Genomic DNA, 15198 nt, shown 5'->3' on the forward strand with positions numbered 1-15198 from the left:
TAAATGGTAAAGGACCCTACTGATTCCCTTTGTGGAATAAGGTGATAAGCCTCCAAAGATGGCAGTGAAAGATTAGTTGTTACGTGGTAAGAGTTGGGTAGAAGATTTCATATCCCATACCCCCATAACCTTAGAAGTAGAAGAGTCCCTTTCTTTACAGAGACTTCTTAGCAGTCACTACCGAAGTACATAACAACTGGTGTCAGGGTCCTTGTGTAAGTGGCCATTGCCTTTCGCCATTCCTTTCCAACCTGAACTCAGTTACCAATTCTTTTCTCAATCCCCTATAGCACAGCTAAGAAACTATTAATGTTTAAACAAGTAAGGCTTTACTAAAGGTTCAGGATAGCAATAAGAAAAATTATAGAAATTAATGTGCAGTTAACTGATCTGGCTATTAAATATAGCTGGTGTTCTGTAATGGTCCACTCTGTAACCTCTGGAATCCTCTGTAGGAATAACTATGAATAGCCTGCCAGCCTGCCAAATACCAGCTTTCTCCCACCATGAGGCACACTCTTGAATAAGGTTAGACACCGCAAAGTCTGGACCCCGAAGTGGAAGACAAAGAGAGCCATTCCTTCACCCTTTATCTGTCTTCTCGGACCTGTTTCCTTTTCCTAGGGCCCCCTCCTCTTTTTGGAAAGATGTAAGAAATGTTCAGGACAACTATCTGTACCCACAGAAAAAAATCCAAGATTTAGTGCATAGTAGATATAGTTCCTGCCTAATTTCAAATTATTTCTTAAAATAACCTCTTGTCCATAGCTCCTACTAAAAGATCTGGGTTTAGGTAGTCTTCAGAATTACACCCTGTAATCTTGACCTCCAGGCTTAGCTAATTGGATTAAGAGTAGACACCTGACTCAGAGAATTCCAGTTCAAAGTGTGATGAGTCAAATTACATTCTCTCTCTTAGCATTTGGAATTAGGACACCACGAGTTAGTTAGTCAAATGATATTGAGCCTGGGCCGGGCTGGCCATGTGGTGGAAGTTTATGCTGATGAGTCAGCAGAGAAAGCCATTCTACAGAGAAGAGCGAAGGGATGGAGCAAATGGCAGAAGTAGGCAAAAGAGACTGTGGCTCTATGAGAGATGAAAATTAGTCTTCTAGTTGTTTCAGTTCTCAGTGGTAATAGTTTGTTCCCCAATTTAGGTTGTCTGTGTAGGCTTACAATAAAGCTCTCTTTATGTGAACCAGTTTAAATGGGTGTCTAATTTTTTTTTTTTTGCATTTCAGTCAGAATATGCAAAACACAGGGTTTGTAGGATTTATTACATTATCCGTAATCTTCTCTAATTGATATTTTTGTAGGGGAGATGCCATCATTTTGTCAAATTAATATTATCAGGATATTTGAAATGTTAGGTTTTTCCATTTTTTAGAAAAAGAAATCTGTGGATCTTAAATTTTTGCATTACTTATTTTCATATGTGTCGAATCAAGTTAGAATGTTTCTTGATTTTTAAAAGATATATATGGTCAGTTATAGTAATAGTTGTCACTTGCCACAGAACAGTAGTAAAAAAATTTGTGAAATGCTTAAATATTGCTGAATAAAAGCATCATGACAAATTCATGGATACTAATTATTTAATGTAAATATCACCATTTTAAGAAAAGAATATACATGATTGATTCAATAGGTTATATTTTAAAATAAATTATTAACTTACCTGTTTATTCAAATTGATTGCTATCATGATAATAATACTGCCTTTTGTAATTTTTATTGGGCAATTTTTAACATCTAGATCTCCATATGAAAACTGTTACCTTAAGAGTACTAAAAACTCTTTGATCTATGCGGATAGCCATTTTTAATTAAAATAGTATGTTTTTATTCCATCTGTAAATAATATTTTTAGATATTTGACTCTTCTGTGAAAGGAAAAGATAGTCTAAAACTTAATCTCTTCACAGACAGAAAAAGCGAAGTAGAGAGGCCAGCAAGTATTCCTCTGTCCTCTGGCTATAGTACAGCATCATCAGATTCAACTCCCAGAGCCTCTACCGTTAATTACTGTGGTTTGAATGAGATTTCAGAGGTAAGAAAATGCTTAGATTGTTTCCTTTCTAAATGAGGAAAACAAGCAAGCATTAGTTTTTGTTGTAAATATTGCTGGCAAGAAAAATAGCAAACGCGAATCTTAGTCTCTCAAAATTCTTTCATAAGTAAACAGTACTTAATGCAATGTTTCAAACTGTGTTTTGTACATTCACGGTCCATCTTTGATGATGGTTTACTTTGAGAAATCATCTAAATTTGTTGCTTTTTAAATTAAAGGAAACAACAATTCAGAAAATGGAAAGGATGAAAAAAATGTAAGTAACAGAAAGGGGCAACAGAAATTCATTTCTCTATAGGGAATTGTATTGGATTACAGTATATATAGAATGTGCATGTGTGTTTCAAACCTTAAAGGTCTCTCAGTCAGGTGTGGAATTTCCTTCAGGACTCCACTGGATAATAAATCCACCTACAGTTATGTGTTTGTGAGATGAGTCACTGTTTTAGTTTCCAACAAGCAATTTAAAACTTGTTGGAATTGTTAATGGAATTAACTGCAGATAGAGTACAAAGATATTTTTGGTTGGTAACTAATCAAGAATATTATCTATTTTTGATAACTGATTTATAAAAATATTAAATAATATATATAGATGGATGGTTTGGAGACATGTTCAGTGTTGTGAAAATATCACTGGTGTTTTTCGGCAAGTTATTGATAAGATACTAAAAATGATGTTTTTGTCTAGTACAAATGGTGTGATTTTTCTAAAGAGCAGTTCAAAGGAAATATGAAATGAAATTGCATATAAGATGATTATGCAGCCTACTACTATAGAAAATTATAATATTATTTTGAAATGCAAAAAGTACTTAACTTACACTCCAAGAATATGACTCATAATTGACTCCTCTTTGTCTTCCCTCTGGTCATACTTAAGTTTATTCATAGTAACTGTACTTATAGATAAGAAAAATATTCAAATTTATTTTAGGCTAAAAAGCATAATTTCAACAACTAAAATGCTATGCTTTATTATGAATTATTGATTTACTTAATATATTATTTATTATATTTCAGGTTTGAAGAAACTGCAGAGTTACTGAAATGTCCAAATCACTACTTGTAGGATTTTCTGCATGAACTTTTTTCTAGGACTTTGGTTACTATACATATTGTATATTTTAAGAATTCTTTATACAATTTTAATATACTGCAATACTGCAGTTTTTGACAATTTGGATTCCATTTGGTATATGAATTTTTGCATTCATTATTGAATAAATCTTTTAATATTTTTGAGCAATGATTATACTGCTTTACCTTGTGTCACTTTTTTTTTTTTTTTTTTAGGAAAAACTCATGTTCCAGTATATTTCTCTTACAGAGTGAAGTCATTACAGCACTGTATTTCTGTGTTGACATTTGTTGGCAGTGTGCTGAGTAATGTTTTTTAAAGCACAGGCTTGAGGACTATGGTTTACATCCTGTTGGAAACATTCCAAATGGGACTTGTGTGTTATACCCAGGAGGCTCTCATATATACCATCTTGGCATCTGTACTGATGAATAAGTTATAATGAACAGTTAAAAATGCTCATTGAAAATTAAATAAAACAAAAAGACAGTTATTTCATGCTTGGTCAAAAACATCAATACCTTTCCAATTAACACTGAGAAATTAAGGTTAAGATTCTCCTTTTGTACTGGGAAACAGGCTGGAGGACTGTGGTCCTCAAGTTTAGACCAAGAGGACTATGGTCTCAAGGTTCACCGTGAGAAATGTGTTGAACATTTTAGTATGCTCTATTGTATAATTTTTTTTGGTGGGGGGATGGAGTTTCGCTGTTGTTGCTCAGGCTGGAGTGCAATAGCATGATCTTGGCTCACCGCAACCTCTGCCTACCGGGTTCAAGTGATTCTTGTGCCTCAGCCTCCTAAGTAGCTGGGATTATAGGCATGCACCACCATGCCCAGCTAATTTTGTATTTTTATTAGAGACAGGGTTTCTCCGTGTTGGTCAGGCTGGTCTCAAACTCCTGACCTCAGGTGATCTGCCTGTCTTGGCCTCCGGCGTAACACTTTTTAAGACCAGTGTAACAGAAAGAGAATGTAGCCATTCTAGCCACCGTTAAAAGATACACAGTGAGGTGTTGTGTTTTGTTTTTTTAATGATGTACACATTTTTCGGAGAGAAAAGTCTTAGCTGAAGTTAAATCAATGGAAAAATGAAATTTATTTTTAATATTACTATATGAATTATCTTTTTTAAACTTGTAGATAAAAGTGTAGCAGTAATCCCAGAAAATCCTCAAGAAAATTGACTTCATTATTTGGAAGGAAAATTAGTATTTTTTTTAATATTATATGGACCATCTGATTATATTTTATTTATTCATCTATTTATGGTATATATGTATAATTCTATATTACACTGTCAAATATAAAATATTGTTATATGAGTAGAAATCACTTAAATTTTTTTTGTGTTTGTGAATTTGAAACAGTGTAAGAAATCACTTTTAAGAAAACATTTTTAGAATTCCTTTGTTTTTTCTTTTTTTTTCTTTTTGAAACAGGGTCTCACTCTGTTGCCCAGGCTGGAGTGCACTGGCGTGATCTCGGCTCACTGCACCTTCTGCCTACCAAGTTCAAGCAGATTCTTGTGCTTCAGCCTCCTGAGTAGCTGGGACTATAGGCCTGTACCGTCATGCCTGGCTAATTTTTGTATTTTTGTAGAGACAGGGTTTCACCATGTTGCCCAGTCTGTTCTCGAACTCGTGAGCTAAAGCTACCCGCACACCTGGACGTCCCAAAGTGCTAGATTCCATGGGTGAGTCACCATGCTTGGCCACATTTTTAGTATTCTAATAAATAGTTGGTCATCAGAACTTTAAAATGATAGCCTACAGAAACATACAATTTTGAATTTAACAGAGTTTCAGTAAATATTTCCAGAATTAATGAAGCATGTTAGCTTTAATTTTTTCAATTGTGAGAGAAGTACATTTATAAAAATTAAGAGGTTAAGAGGTTATAGTTATAAGGGAAAAAACTTCTGTTATCGATTAACTCCTAAAATATCAGCACCAGCATGGAATTATAGCACCACCTTGTGGTTAACATGGCAGTATTTTACCTTTTGTTAAAACAAGTGATTTCCCATCAAACAAGATAATATTTTTTCCCTTTTGAAAAATTCAATTTTAAAAAGAAACATTTTTGAAGTTTTCTTATGGAAGATAGAAAAAAAGTTAAGTCTCTTTCTGCCCTTTCTTTTTTTCTTTATATAGTGCAGATATACACACAGAGAAAGGACTTAAAACATTTCTAATCTCCTAGTTTATATACAGTGTGCAAAATATAAGTAAGTATATATTGAAAATATAAAATATTTCATATATGTTATCAGGTGGAAATTTAGAATCCAAATTTTCTTAAACTTTAATAACTTGTCTAACAACTCTCTAATAGGGACTAAAAATCAACTCAATATATCATACATTTACACTTACAAAGAGTCTTTATCTAGACAACATAATTTTTGGAAAAATAAAGCAAATTCAACTTTATTGGAGTTATTGGACAGATCAGCAAATTGTTATTTTAAAAAGTTTTCTTGTTTAGGCAATTTGGTAAGTGGTTTCTAGTTATAAACTAGCCACTGTTGATTAACTTGAGAAGGTGAAGCAGGGGAGTTCTGAAGAGATTACCTGGAGCTACATAATTAACCCTAAGTTAAGTAAAATTTTCACTTTCATTCTTTTCATTCTCTCATAAACTGGTTGAAAAAACACTGTACTACCAACAAAGGTGTCAGTTGCTTGTGCTGCCCTGTCTATGTTATGCTCTGAATAGGTCTCGGTAAAGATTATATGGAAATACTATAAAGAATACATAAGGTAAAATACTAGTCAGAAAGGGTTCAGAAGAAGTTAGCATCAACTGTATGAAAATTCTAGGTAAAGCTAAGTACTATTGAGTTGGAAAAAAGTAATTCTATCATGTTTGCTTGTTTTCCTCTACTGTTTTTAATGTGATGTTGTAATATATTTTAAAAATAAAACTTGAAAACGTTGGGACTTTGTTTCATGCCATTCATTACTCATAACTTTATATAATTGATACACGCTTCGGGAAGCATAAAAATTAATATAACCTTCTCAGTTTTATAAACTACAACACTTTTTGAGCTCAAATAACATTGTAGCTTTGATTTTTACTTTTTAACAGTCCCCAGGTTTGTCTCCTTTCTTTGAAACCGAAGGATATAAAGAAGGTGAAGTAGAGGTAGTGTGAAACATTAAACTACAAAATTAAAGCTTTAATTGTTGTGTCTCTTGAGTTTTAATGTTCCTAGTGAAAATGACAGATTTCTTATCCCACTCAGAGAAGAAAACTGGAAAGTCAGTACAGCACTGACAGCAGTAGCATATTCAGAACATGCAAATTTATTTTTGAAGAGGAAATTTTTAAAAATTCGTATTAATTTTATTATGACTTATGTTTATTCCTAATACTTGTGGGAATTAGGAGTATATATATATATGGTTTGGTTTTTTTTTTTTTCCTCAGTGAAGTCCACTAAATCACTAGTAAAAATTTAATTTGATTTTGCTTTTTAATCATTTAAATGTAAAATATTAAACATAGGACTTATTCAGTAAGTATCCCAAATGTATAAATTATTTTAATTTTATGTTAGAGGGATGGGTGGTAAGAAGAAAAGTAGAGAATCACAGGAAAGTTGAACAGTCAGGGAATTAGAGTGATGAGAAGGCTGAATATTTTGTAATAGTTCCTAATTCGTTTCAGTCCTTTAGTTCACTTAAGTTGTTATGTACTTGGAGTGCAAATCAATTTATTAAATCATGAGATGTAGCTCTTAAATATTTGTTGTTGAAACCCTGAGAGGCACCTGGGACAATGCAACAGAATTCTGTACGTGTTTCTTATGTCTCTTGGCTGTCCCTATAGATTTACTTTTGCAGTTTCCCAGTAATGTTTGCCCCAGGTAGGTCTCCTTTCCAGGCTCCCCATCAACAGTATTTCTGTGTTGGTTATCTTGTCTCTGAAACTTCTGAGCTTTTCGAAGACTGTATCTCTGTTAGGATATTTATGAAAAAAAGGTTTTAAAATAAGCTATGGAATAGTTATTTGTAATTACAGTTGTAAAACTCTATTAGTTTGAATTATAGTAAAGGTTGATCATTTTTAGACACATGACTGGCTCACCTTTTTTTTTTTTTTTTCATTTTTCCCATTCCCCACTTTGATGAGAAAGCATTACCTTCTGTAAGTCCTCGTAAGGTGGAGGACGTTTGTTTGCATGCCCTTTGCTGTTGTATGGGAGGCAAAACTTTACCATCTTAGGGTCTCTGGCTAGGCCTGAGAATTGAATTGACATAAGATAAATTAGCAGGAGACAAACGGATTTTCCCATGTACATGGGAGCCCCCACAGGAAAATGAACATCCAAAGAAGTGGCAAAACCTAAATGCTTGTGTAGTAGGTTGAACAAAGAGCAGCAATTGTGGAAAAGTAACTAAAATGTATGAAGAGGCTAAAGAAAGGTAAGTTATTTTAACAGGGACTGTTTGTACGGGTTTTTCTCCACCTCCACTCATCTCTGGTAGCAAGAATGTCCTTGTACCAGGAGGGCATCTTTCACATGGAAGTTTTCTCCCTTCAGTGATACTTCTTTTTTCCTGGTGCCGGGAGGGCAGTGTCTCTTTTGCATCTGCTGATTTTCTTCAAGTGCCTTTAGCTCAAAATAATCTTATGCCAAAATGGCATATTCTGCCACACTTCACTATCAAAAACAGTACATAGACTGTCACTCAAAGATTACTACTACTACTACTACTAGTCCATCCCCTGTCTAAGCCGTTATTTATACTGTATAATCCTTTATATTATTTCATACATTCCCATTACCACTATATTCAGGGTTTCTCATTCTTTGCTTGCACTGTTCACTGATCTTGCCTCCTTGAGTGTATCCACACCAATACGAAAGTGTATGTTTTAAAAAATTGATTATGCCATGTTGCTGCTAAAAATGTATCTTTGTGTTTCTCCTATTACTAATGAGTAGAGCCCAGCTTTTTATGCTGGACAGCAAAGGCCTTTTTCTTGGAAGTCTTTGTTTCCAGTGCCCTCTACAATTCTATAGAGAATATAAATACACAGAACTCTCTTAAAAGTGTGCTTTCAAACACCATTTCTTTTGTCTAGAATGACTTTTCCTTTCATCTGGCAAGTTTCTGCTTATCCTCAAAGACCAAATACCTTTCTCGGAAAAGCTTTTCTCAACTGTAGAGGCCAAATTATCTACTTCTGTCTCTTTGCTGCTTTAGTGCCCTTTTTATACTTTTGATTTTTATACCCACTTTATAGCTATTATTTATTTGTATGACTTTAATCCTCATTAGTCTTCCAGCTTTCAGTCTTTTTTCTAATGTTTGTTTCACCTAGTGCCTACCATTTATTTATTCATTACAGACTAAATGGTACTAATAATTAGTTGTTGACTAAATGAATATCAAATACATTATAATGAAGGTTTCCAGATAAGCAAGGTTTTATTAAGGTAAAGCTAGGGCCTGGTCAATCATACTATATTCTTTTCTATGGGAAATGTATTGACAGAAGGAAGATGTAATCATGAATTCTAGAAAAGAGACAAAGATGAATACCTCGTTGATTAATAAATACATTTAGAATGAAAGTTGATTGAAGTGTCTACTAGTGCCAGGCACTGGATATGGGCAGAGCTAACGATACAGACATAGTTCCTGTTCTTACCGAGCTAACAGCTAAGCAGCAAAGACAGTTAAATACACAATAGCAATGTGTAGTACTGTGATAAGGCTAGGCATCAAACTGATCAGCGTGGAAGGAAGTGATGTTTATCTTAAGTCCTAAAGAGTGAACAGAATATAGCCAGGGAAGATGGTTTATGCAAAAGGACTAGCATAAACAAAGGCTTGAAAAGGAAGAGCATTTGAAAGAAATTCACTAGGGCTAGCATACTGAGTGTGCTGTGTGTGTGTGGCTAGAGGTCAGTTGACACAGGCCCAAGGGGCAGCTTGTATCTTATTTACTGAACCATTTAAGCAGCAGAATATAACCAGATCTGAGTTTTTGAAGGATTTATTTTACTGCTTTTAATATGGAGAATGGGTAAGGGGGCAAAACTAGAGACAGAGAAATCAGTGGGAGGCTATTACAGTAATCGAAGAAACATACTAAGAGTGACTTGAATTATGATGACAGTGGAGATGGAGGGAAATAATGGGATTTGGAGCAAATGTAGTACTTCCAGTTTAAGGACTACCTTCAATCTAGTATCTGGACTGAGAGATAGCAAAAAGATACTACACTAGTGTTTAATCTGATACCTTGCCTAATTGGTTCCGTCTGGAATCTTGTTAGAAGTGCAAAATCTCAAGCCCTGCTCTTGACCTACTTACTACATTAGATTCTTCATTACGCAAAGAACCCAAAGACATTTGTAGGTACTTTGAGTTCAAGAAATATTAGTTTACATTCACATACTTCTTGTTTTATTATCATAACTAACATTTGAATCTAAGCCTTCAAATTCAGATTCTCTGGAATTGCTTTTATCTAAATATATACAGCTTCTTGTAATTCACATTTAGTATCTTGGACTCCTTAGCACCTTTGGTTAGCGTTTTAGGGTTTTGAGTGCATTTAGTTAAATGATTTTTTTCCCTCAGTCAAATAATATATAAATAGGAATTAAAACATCCTTTCTTCAAAATTAGGTGTAAGCTTTGTACAAATAACTTGTTTGGTCCTCACCAATAATGATTCTTTACTAAGCATGCACAATTCATACCATTAGCCTCCATCTTTGAAATATCTGTGTTTATGTTGAAAAATTTCCTAGTTTTTTACTTTTAATTATGTTGCCCAAAGTACAACAGGCAATATTCTGCATACATATTTGTTTTTCTGTATTATGTCATAGGGTGACTTTTCTGAAGATATGGAAAGCAATTATTAGAGATCCATGTTTCACATTTAATTTAAAATTTAGTAATATATGGTCTTACAAACTTTTTCTGAAAATCATTTGTCAAGGAAACCTCATTTGAGTAGTAAAATGAAGTAAATGAAGGGGTAAAAAAAAGCATCTTAAGTTTAAGAAAATACAATATTTAGAAAGCAGTTTCCATAGATGAATTAGGTGCAAAGAGAGCGAGAGGAGAGGAAAACAGAAACCACTAGGAGTTCTTAAACTTTACCCAATCAATATGGGTCTTGCTTCAGATTTGCCATCTTCTGTTTAAGTAAGCTTTGATTTACTGGGTAAGAATCTGATTATTGTTTTTAAATTCTGATCATTGTTTGTTGATATTCACACTAGGACATTTAAAACAACACCACAGCTGAGGACTTTTAAATGAAGATCAGTAACAAACATCAAAATGTTTAAAATTTATTTATTTTTTCACACTGCCATGAGAAAGTAGAAAAATGTTTAAAGTTTAAAAGCATTTCAGTATTCCAATTATCCTCTCAATTTCGCATCATTTTTTAAAATCATCATTCTCTTCCACCTTCACTTTTTATATACTATGCTTTTTCACTTTCTGAATGTGCTGGGCTTTCCATGACTTTACAAATGCTGTTCCATCACCTAAAATATTCATTTGTTCTCCATGCTTCATTTCCTATCCTCTGCACCACATTGGCTGGTAGAATTCTACTCATCATAGGGGCTTCAGATTAAACATAACTCCCTCCAAATAATGCCCCCTAGGTCCCTAGAATAGTTTAGATTCCCTGTTTGTGCTATGAAAAGTACCCTGTAATTTTTCTTCATTTCGGTTTGTACATTATAAACCTACTATTTGCAATTGTTGCTTAAGGTTGTCCTCCCTGCTATGAGTGTTATGTGAAAAGAGATCCTGAATTTTGTTTACTGATGTATTCTCCCTGCTTAGCACAATGCTTGGTACATAGGACATTCTCATTTTATTTTGTGGCTTGACAAACAATTAAGATGTCCTCTCATCCCCCATATTATGATAGAATTCAAATTTTGTAAGCAACTGTTAGCTGATTTTTAAATTCAATATCTGAAATTAATTTCATTTTAATTTAATGTCAACTTTATTGTTATACTACATTTCTGTATTTGGTAACATATTTAAATGTAGAATATAGTATGTAGCATTAATGCCCAAGTTGGTAACTTTTAAAATAGTTTCTCCATACTTTAAGCACTGATATTTTTGAGCCTAAATGTGAGATTTTCCTAATAAAAAGGTGAGGAAATTTTATGATATTTTTGAAAAGTTACTCAAAAAAGTACACAGGTCTCATTTAAAGCACTAAAAGGCAGCAAATTTTTAGAGAAAATGATATTTCTGTTTGCTGCAATATGGCATACAAGGTAATAAAAAATATAAAAAACTCCTGCAACAAATCATCATTCTTGAAAAAATATAATAAATATTTATCACAGATATCACAGGAAATTAAAAGAAATCCCTAAAGGCCAAAAGAAGAGGAAGCAGAAATTCAGAGTATTATGCTTGCCTGAAGCAGCAGCTGCCCTGAGAGATTGTTGATATTAGAAACTAAGGCCTTGAGAGGTTTCCCCCCTCATGTTTTTGCATCAGCGTTTATTGTGTTATAATTTACGTACAATAAAATTCACCAATTTCAGTCATACATTCATATAGCCACCACCATATTTAAGATATAGAACATGCCTCTTTGTAGTCATTCCTCTGATACCAAACCAGGCACATTCTGCCCATCCTGCAGTAAGCCAATCACTGAGACAATGAGTTTTGCAGTGGAGAAAAGATTTTATTCATGAGGCAGCCAAGTGAGGAGGTGGGAGAACACCCCTCAAATTCTCCTCCTTGAAGTTGGGGCATTAGGGATATTTGTGGGATAAAGGAGCAAGGCAGTCCAATGCATGGAAAAAGTTAATTGGTGGTAAGGAAAAGTGAGGTAATTGCTGATCTGTGCAAGTGCAGTTAAGCTTCATGGTTTTTCATAGGATCCATGTTCGCAAAATGGTGTCATTGGCACAATCTGAGGGTGGAGTTTTTGGCCTTCTGATGTCAAAAGGGCACTCATTGGGCATTCATACAGGCCATTGGAGGCTCAGTGGAGTCAGTCAGCTTGAACTGGACAAGAGCTGATCCTAATTTCCTGAAAAACAAGCAACTGTTAATTACTATGGTGACCTGTACCTCAGAGATGTTATCTATAAGGAAACTAGTGGAAGTTTGGTTACATATTGCTTAGTTGCATTGACTTTTCACTATGTAGGTTTTAAAATCAACTAGAAGCAAGCGACTACAAACAAGGCGAGTTAAGTTTGATAGGCCTAATTAGGTTAGCCCTGGGTTTCACCTTATCCTTCAGCAACCACTGATTTGCATTCCATCATTTTAATGTTGCTGTTGCTAGAGTTTTATATTAATATCATCATACCATATTTAGTCTTTTGTGTCTGGCTTCTTCCATGTAGCATAATGCTTCTGAGGTTCATCCATGTTGTTGTATGTAGTAGTTCATTCCTTTATATGGCCAATGAATATTTCAGTGTGCTAACATACCACCATTTCATCAGTTGATGGACATTGTGATATGTCCAGTTTGGAGGTATTCCATTTTATAAATAAAGCTGCTATGAACACTGGAACATGTGTCTCTGGACACATGTTTTTACCTCTCTTGGGTAAATGCCTAGGAGTGGGATGGCTGGGTCAAATAGTAAAGTTATGATTAAGTTTATGAAAAACTGCCAAACTTTTCCAAACTGGCTGGCCCATTTGCTTTTCCCACTAGCAATGTATGAGAGTTTCAGTTGCTCTGCATCCATACCAACACTTGATTTTGTCAGTCTTCTAGTGGACGTGTGTGGTGTAAACCAAAAGTTAAGGCACAATGTTATGTACTGTCTTGATATCTGGTAAACTGAGAAGGTTTCAAATGGCCTAACCAGAGGATCCCCTCCTCACTCTCCTTCCATGGATAAGGTACCCTAGCCAAACAACCACTCCTTAACAGAGGGACCAGACACTTACCCCTGAGTAGCAGGGTTTCAGTTCCATGCCAGCTGTGAAATTGTTCCAAGAAACCAATCATATATTCCTGTGGGAACCAGGGGATGTCTCACCCTCTTCATATTACAAAGTCTGCCTCCCACATCTCTCAGCTGTTCTCTGTTCCCAAATTCAACCCCCATAGAGCAGGCAGTGTCCTCCCCTACAAGCTGTGAGTACATGTGACTAATAAGCTGTTATCAGTTTCATCTGCGTTGTGCTGGGTTTTGTGTTGGGCCTTCCCATAACCCTAGGTAGGAATTCCTCCCTCACCAACATGGTGAATAGGGGGTGATTAAAACAGTGTGTAATGGTCTCTCATGGTAGTTTTAGCTTACATTTGTCCAAAATGTTGAGCATAAAGTATTTATTTGCCATTAGTATATCTTCTTTGGTGAAGAGTCTATTCAAAGATATTCCCTATTGTATTTAGGTTGTTTGTCTTCCTGTTGGGTTGTAAAGAGCCTCTGTTGAACAGTTTTGCAAAGATTTTCCCCCACTCTGTGGTTTCTCGTTCATTTCATTAACAGTGTTTTTTAAAGAGCAGAAGTTTTAAATTTTTATAACATCCATTTATAAATTTATTCATCACTGAGAGAGGGGTGTAGCCATGTACAGTCACTCATGCCTGTAATTCCAGCACTTTGGGAGGCTGAGGTAGGAGAATCATCTGAGGCCAGAAGTTCAAGACCAGCCTGGTCAATATAGCCAGATCCTGTCTCTACAAAAAATGTTTTAAATTAGCCAAGCATAGTGGTATGCACCTGTAGTCCTAGCTACTCGAGAGGCTGAGGTGGGAAGATAACTTGAGCTGAGGAGGTTGTGGCTTCAGTGAGCTATGAATATATCACTGCACTCCAGCCTGGGTGACAGAGCAAGACCCTGTCTCTAAAAATAAAAAAGAAAAAGAGAGGTGTTGAAGTCTCCAACTAGAACTGTAGATGAAAACTAAAAAACTTTTATTTTTTCTTTCAGTTCTATCATGTATTTTTAAACCTGTTTTTAAAGCATAAACATTTAGGACTGCTATTTCTTCATGATAAAGAGACTTATTTCTTATTATGAGTTGGCCCTCTTTATCTCTGGTAATATTCTCTCCTGATATCTATGTTGTCTGACAGCCATTCCAGGTTTCTCTTAGGAAGTGTTACTACAGTATTTATTTCCCATCTTTTTACTTTTAATGTATCTGAGTCTGTGCATTTAAAGTGGGTTTCCTGAAGATAACGTAATTTGGTCTTGCTCTTTTATCAAATCTAAAAATCTCTGGAATGTTTAGATTATTTACATTTAACTTGATTATGGATATGGTTGGGTTCAAATCTACCACCTTCTTATATTTGTTTTCTGTCTTTATCATTTGTTCTTAGCTGCTTTTTTGCCTCTTTTCCAGAGTTATTTTTCACTGGGTATTTTTTAATGTTTTTTATTTTTTTCTTGGCTTATGAAGTATACTGTGTGTGTATGTGTGTGTGTGTGTCTGTGTGTTTGCTCCAAGATTTGCAGTATATATATTTAACTTACTATAAGCTACTGTCAAATATTATACTACTCATTTTTCAGTATATATATTTAACTTAATATAGGCTACCTTCAAATATTATACTACTCATTTTTCAGTATATATATTTAACTTAATATAGGCTACCTTCAAATATTGTGCTACTCATTTTAAGTATAACATAAGAGCCTTACGATAATATACTTTTCATTCTCTCTGCACCCGCCAAGCCTTTTTTTGTCAAACATTGACTTCTACATATGTTATAAACTGCAAAACATTATCATTACTTTTGCTGTAAGCAATCCATTATCTTTTTAAAAGGTTTAAATAATTTTTAAAAAGTCTTTTATATGTGCCAACCTATTTACCATTTCCAGTGCTATTTATTCTTTCATGTAGATCCACATTTCTTCTTGATATAATTTTCCTTCTGCCTGAAGGGTTTCCTTTAACTTTTCTTGTAATACTAGTTGCTGGTGATGAATTCTGGAAAAGTCTTTATTTCACCTTCATTTTCAAATGAAGGATACAATTTTAGGTGAATAGGGATTTTTTGTTTTTTTGTTTGTTGTTTTTCA

General features: G+C 34.4%; 1 protein-coding gene across 31 annotated transcripts in view; it reads left to right on the forward strand.

Moving 5' to 3' along the window:
- CEP44 (centrosomal protein 44) overlaps positions 1-15198 on the forward strand; it is an 84915-nt gene that overhangs the window by 28371 nt on the left and 41346 nt on the right. For 8 of the 31 annotated variants that reach the window (XM_054683482.2, XM_054683486.2, XM_054683483.2 and 5 more), the window contains 2 exons: positions 1926-2050; positions 4594-6092. In XM_054683482.2, coding sequence (XP_054539457.1) covers positions 1926-2050; positions 4594-4803 — 335 coding nt within the window. In that variant the 3' untranslated portion in view covers positions 4804-6092. Of the gene's footprint in view, positions 1-1925; positions 2051-2289; positions 2328-3094; positions 6093-15198 lie in introns of those variants that run through there. The other 23 variants (XM_001156772.4, XM_009448583.5, XM_063810000.1 and 20 more) reach the window with 5 other exon arrangements.

Source organism: Pan troglodytes, chromosome 3, assembly GCF_028858775.2.
Source record: "Pan troglodytes isolate AG18354 chromosome 3, NHGRI_mPanTro3-v2.0_pri, whole genome shotgun sequence".
Taxonomy (NCBI): domain Eukaryota; kingdom Metazoa; phylum Chordata; class Mammalia; order Primates; family Hominidae; genus Pan; species Pan troglodytes.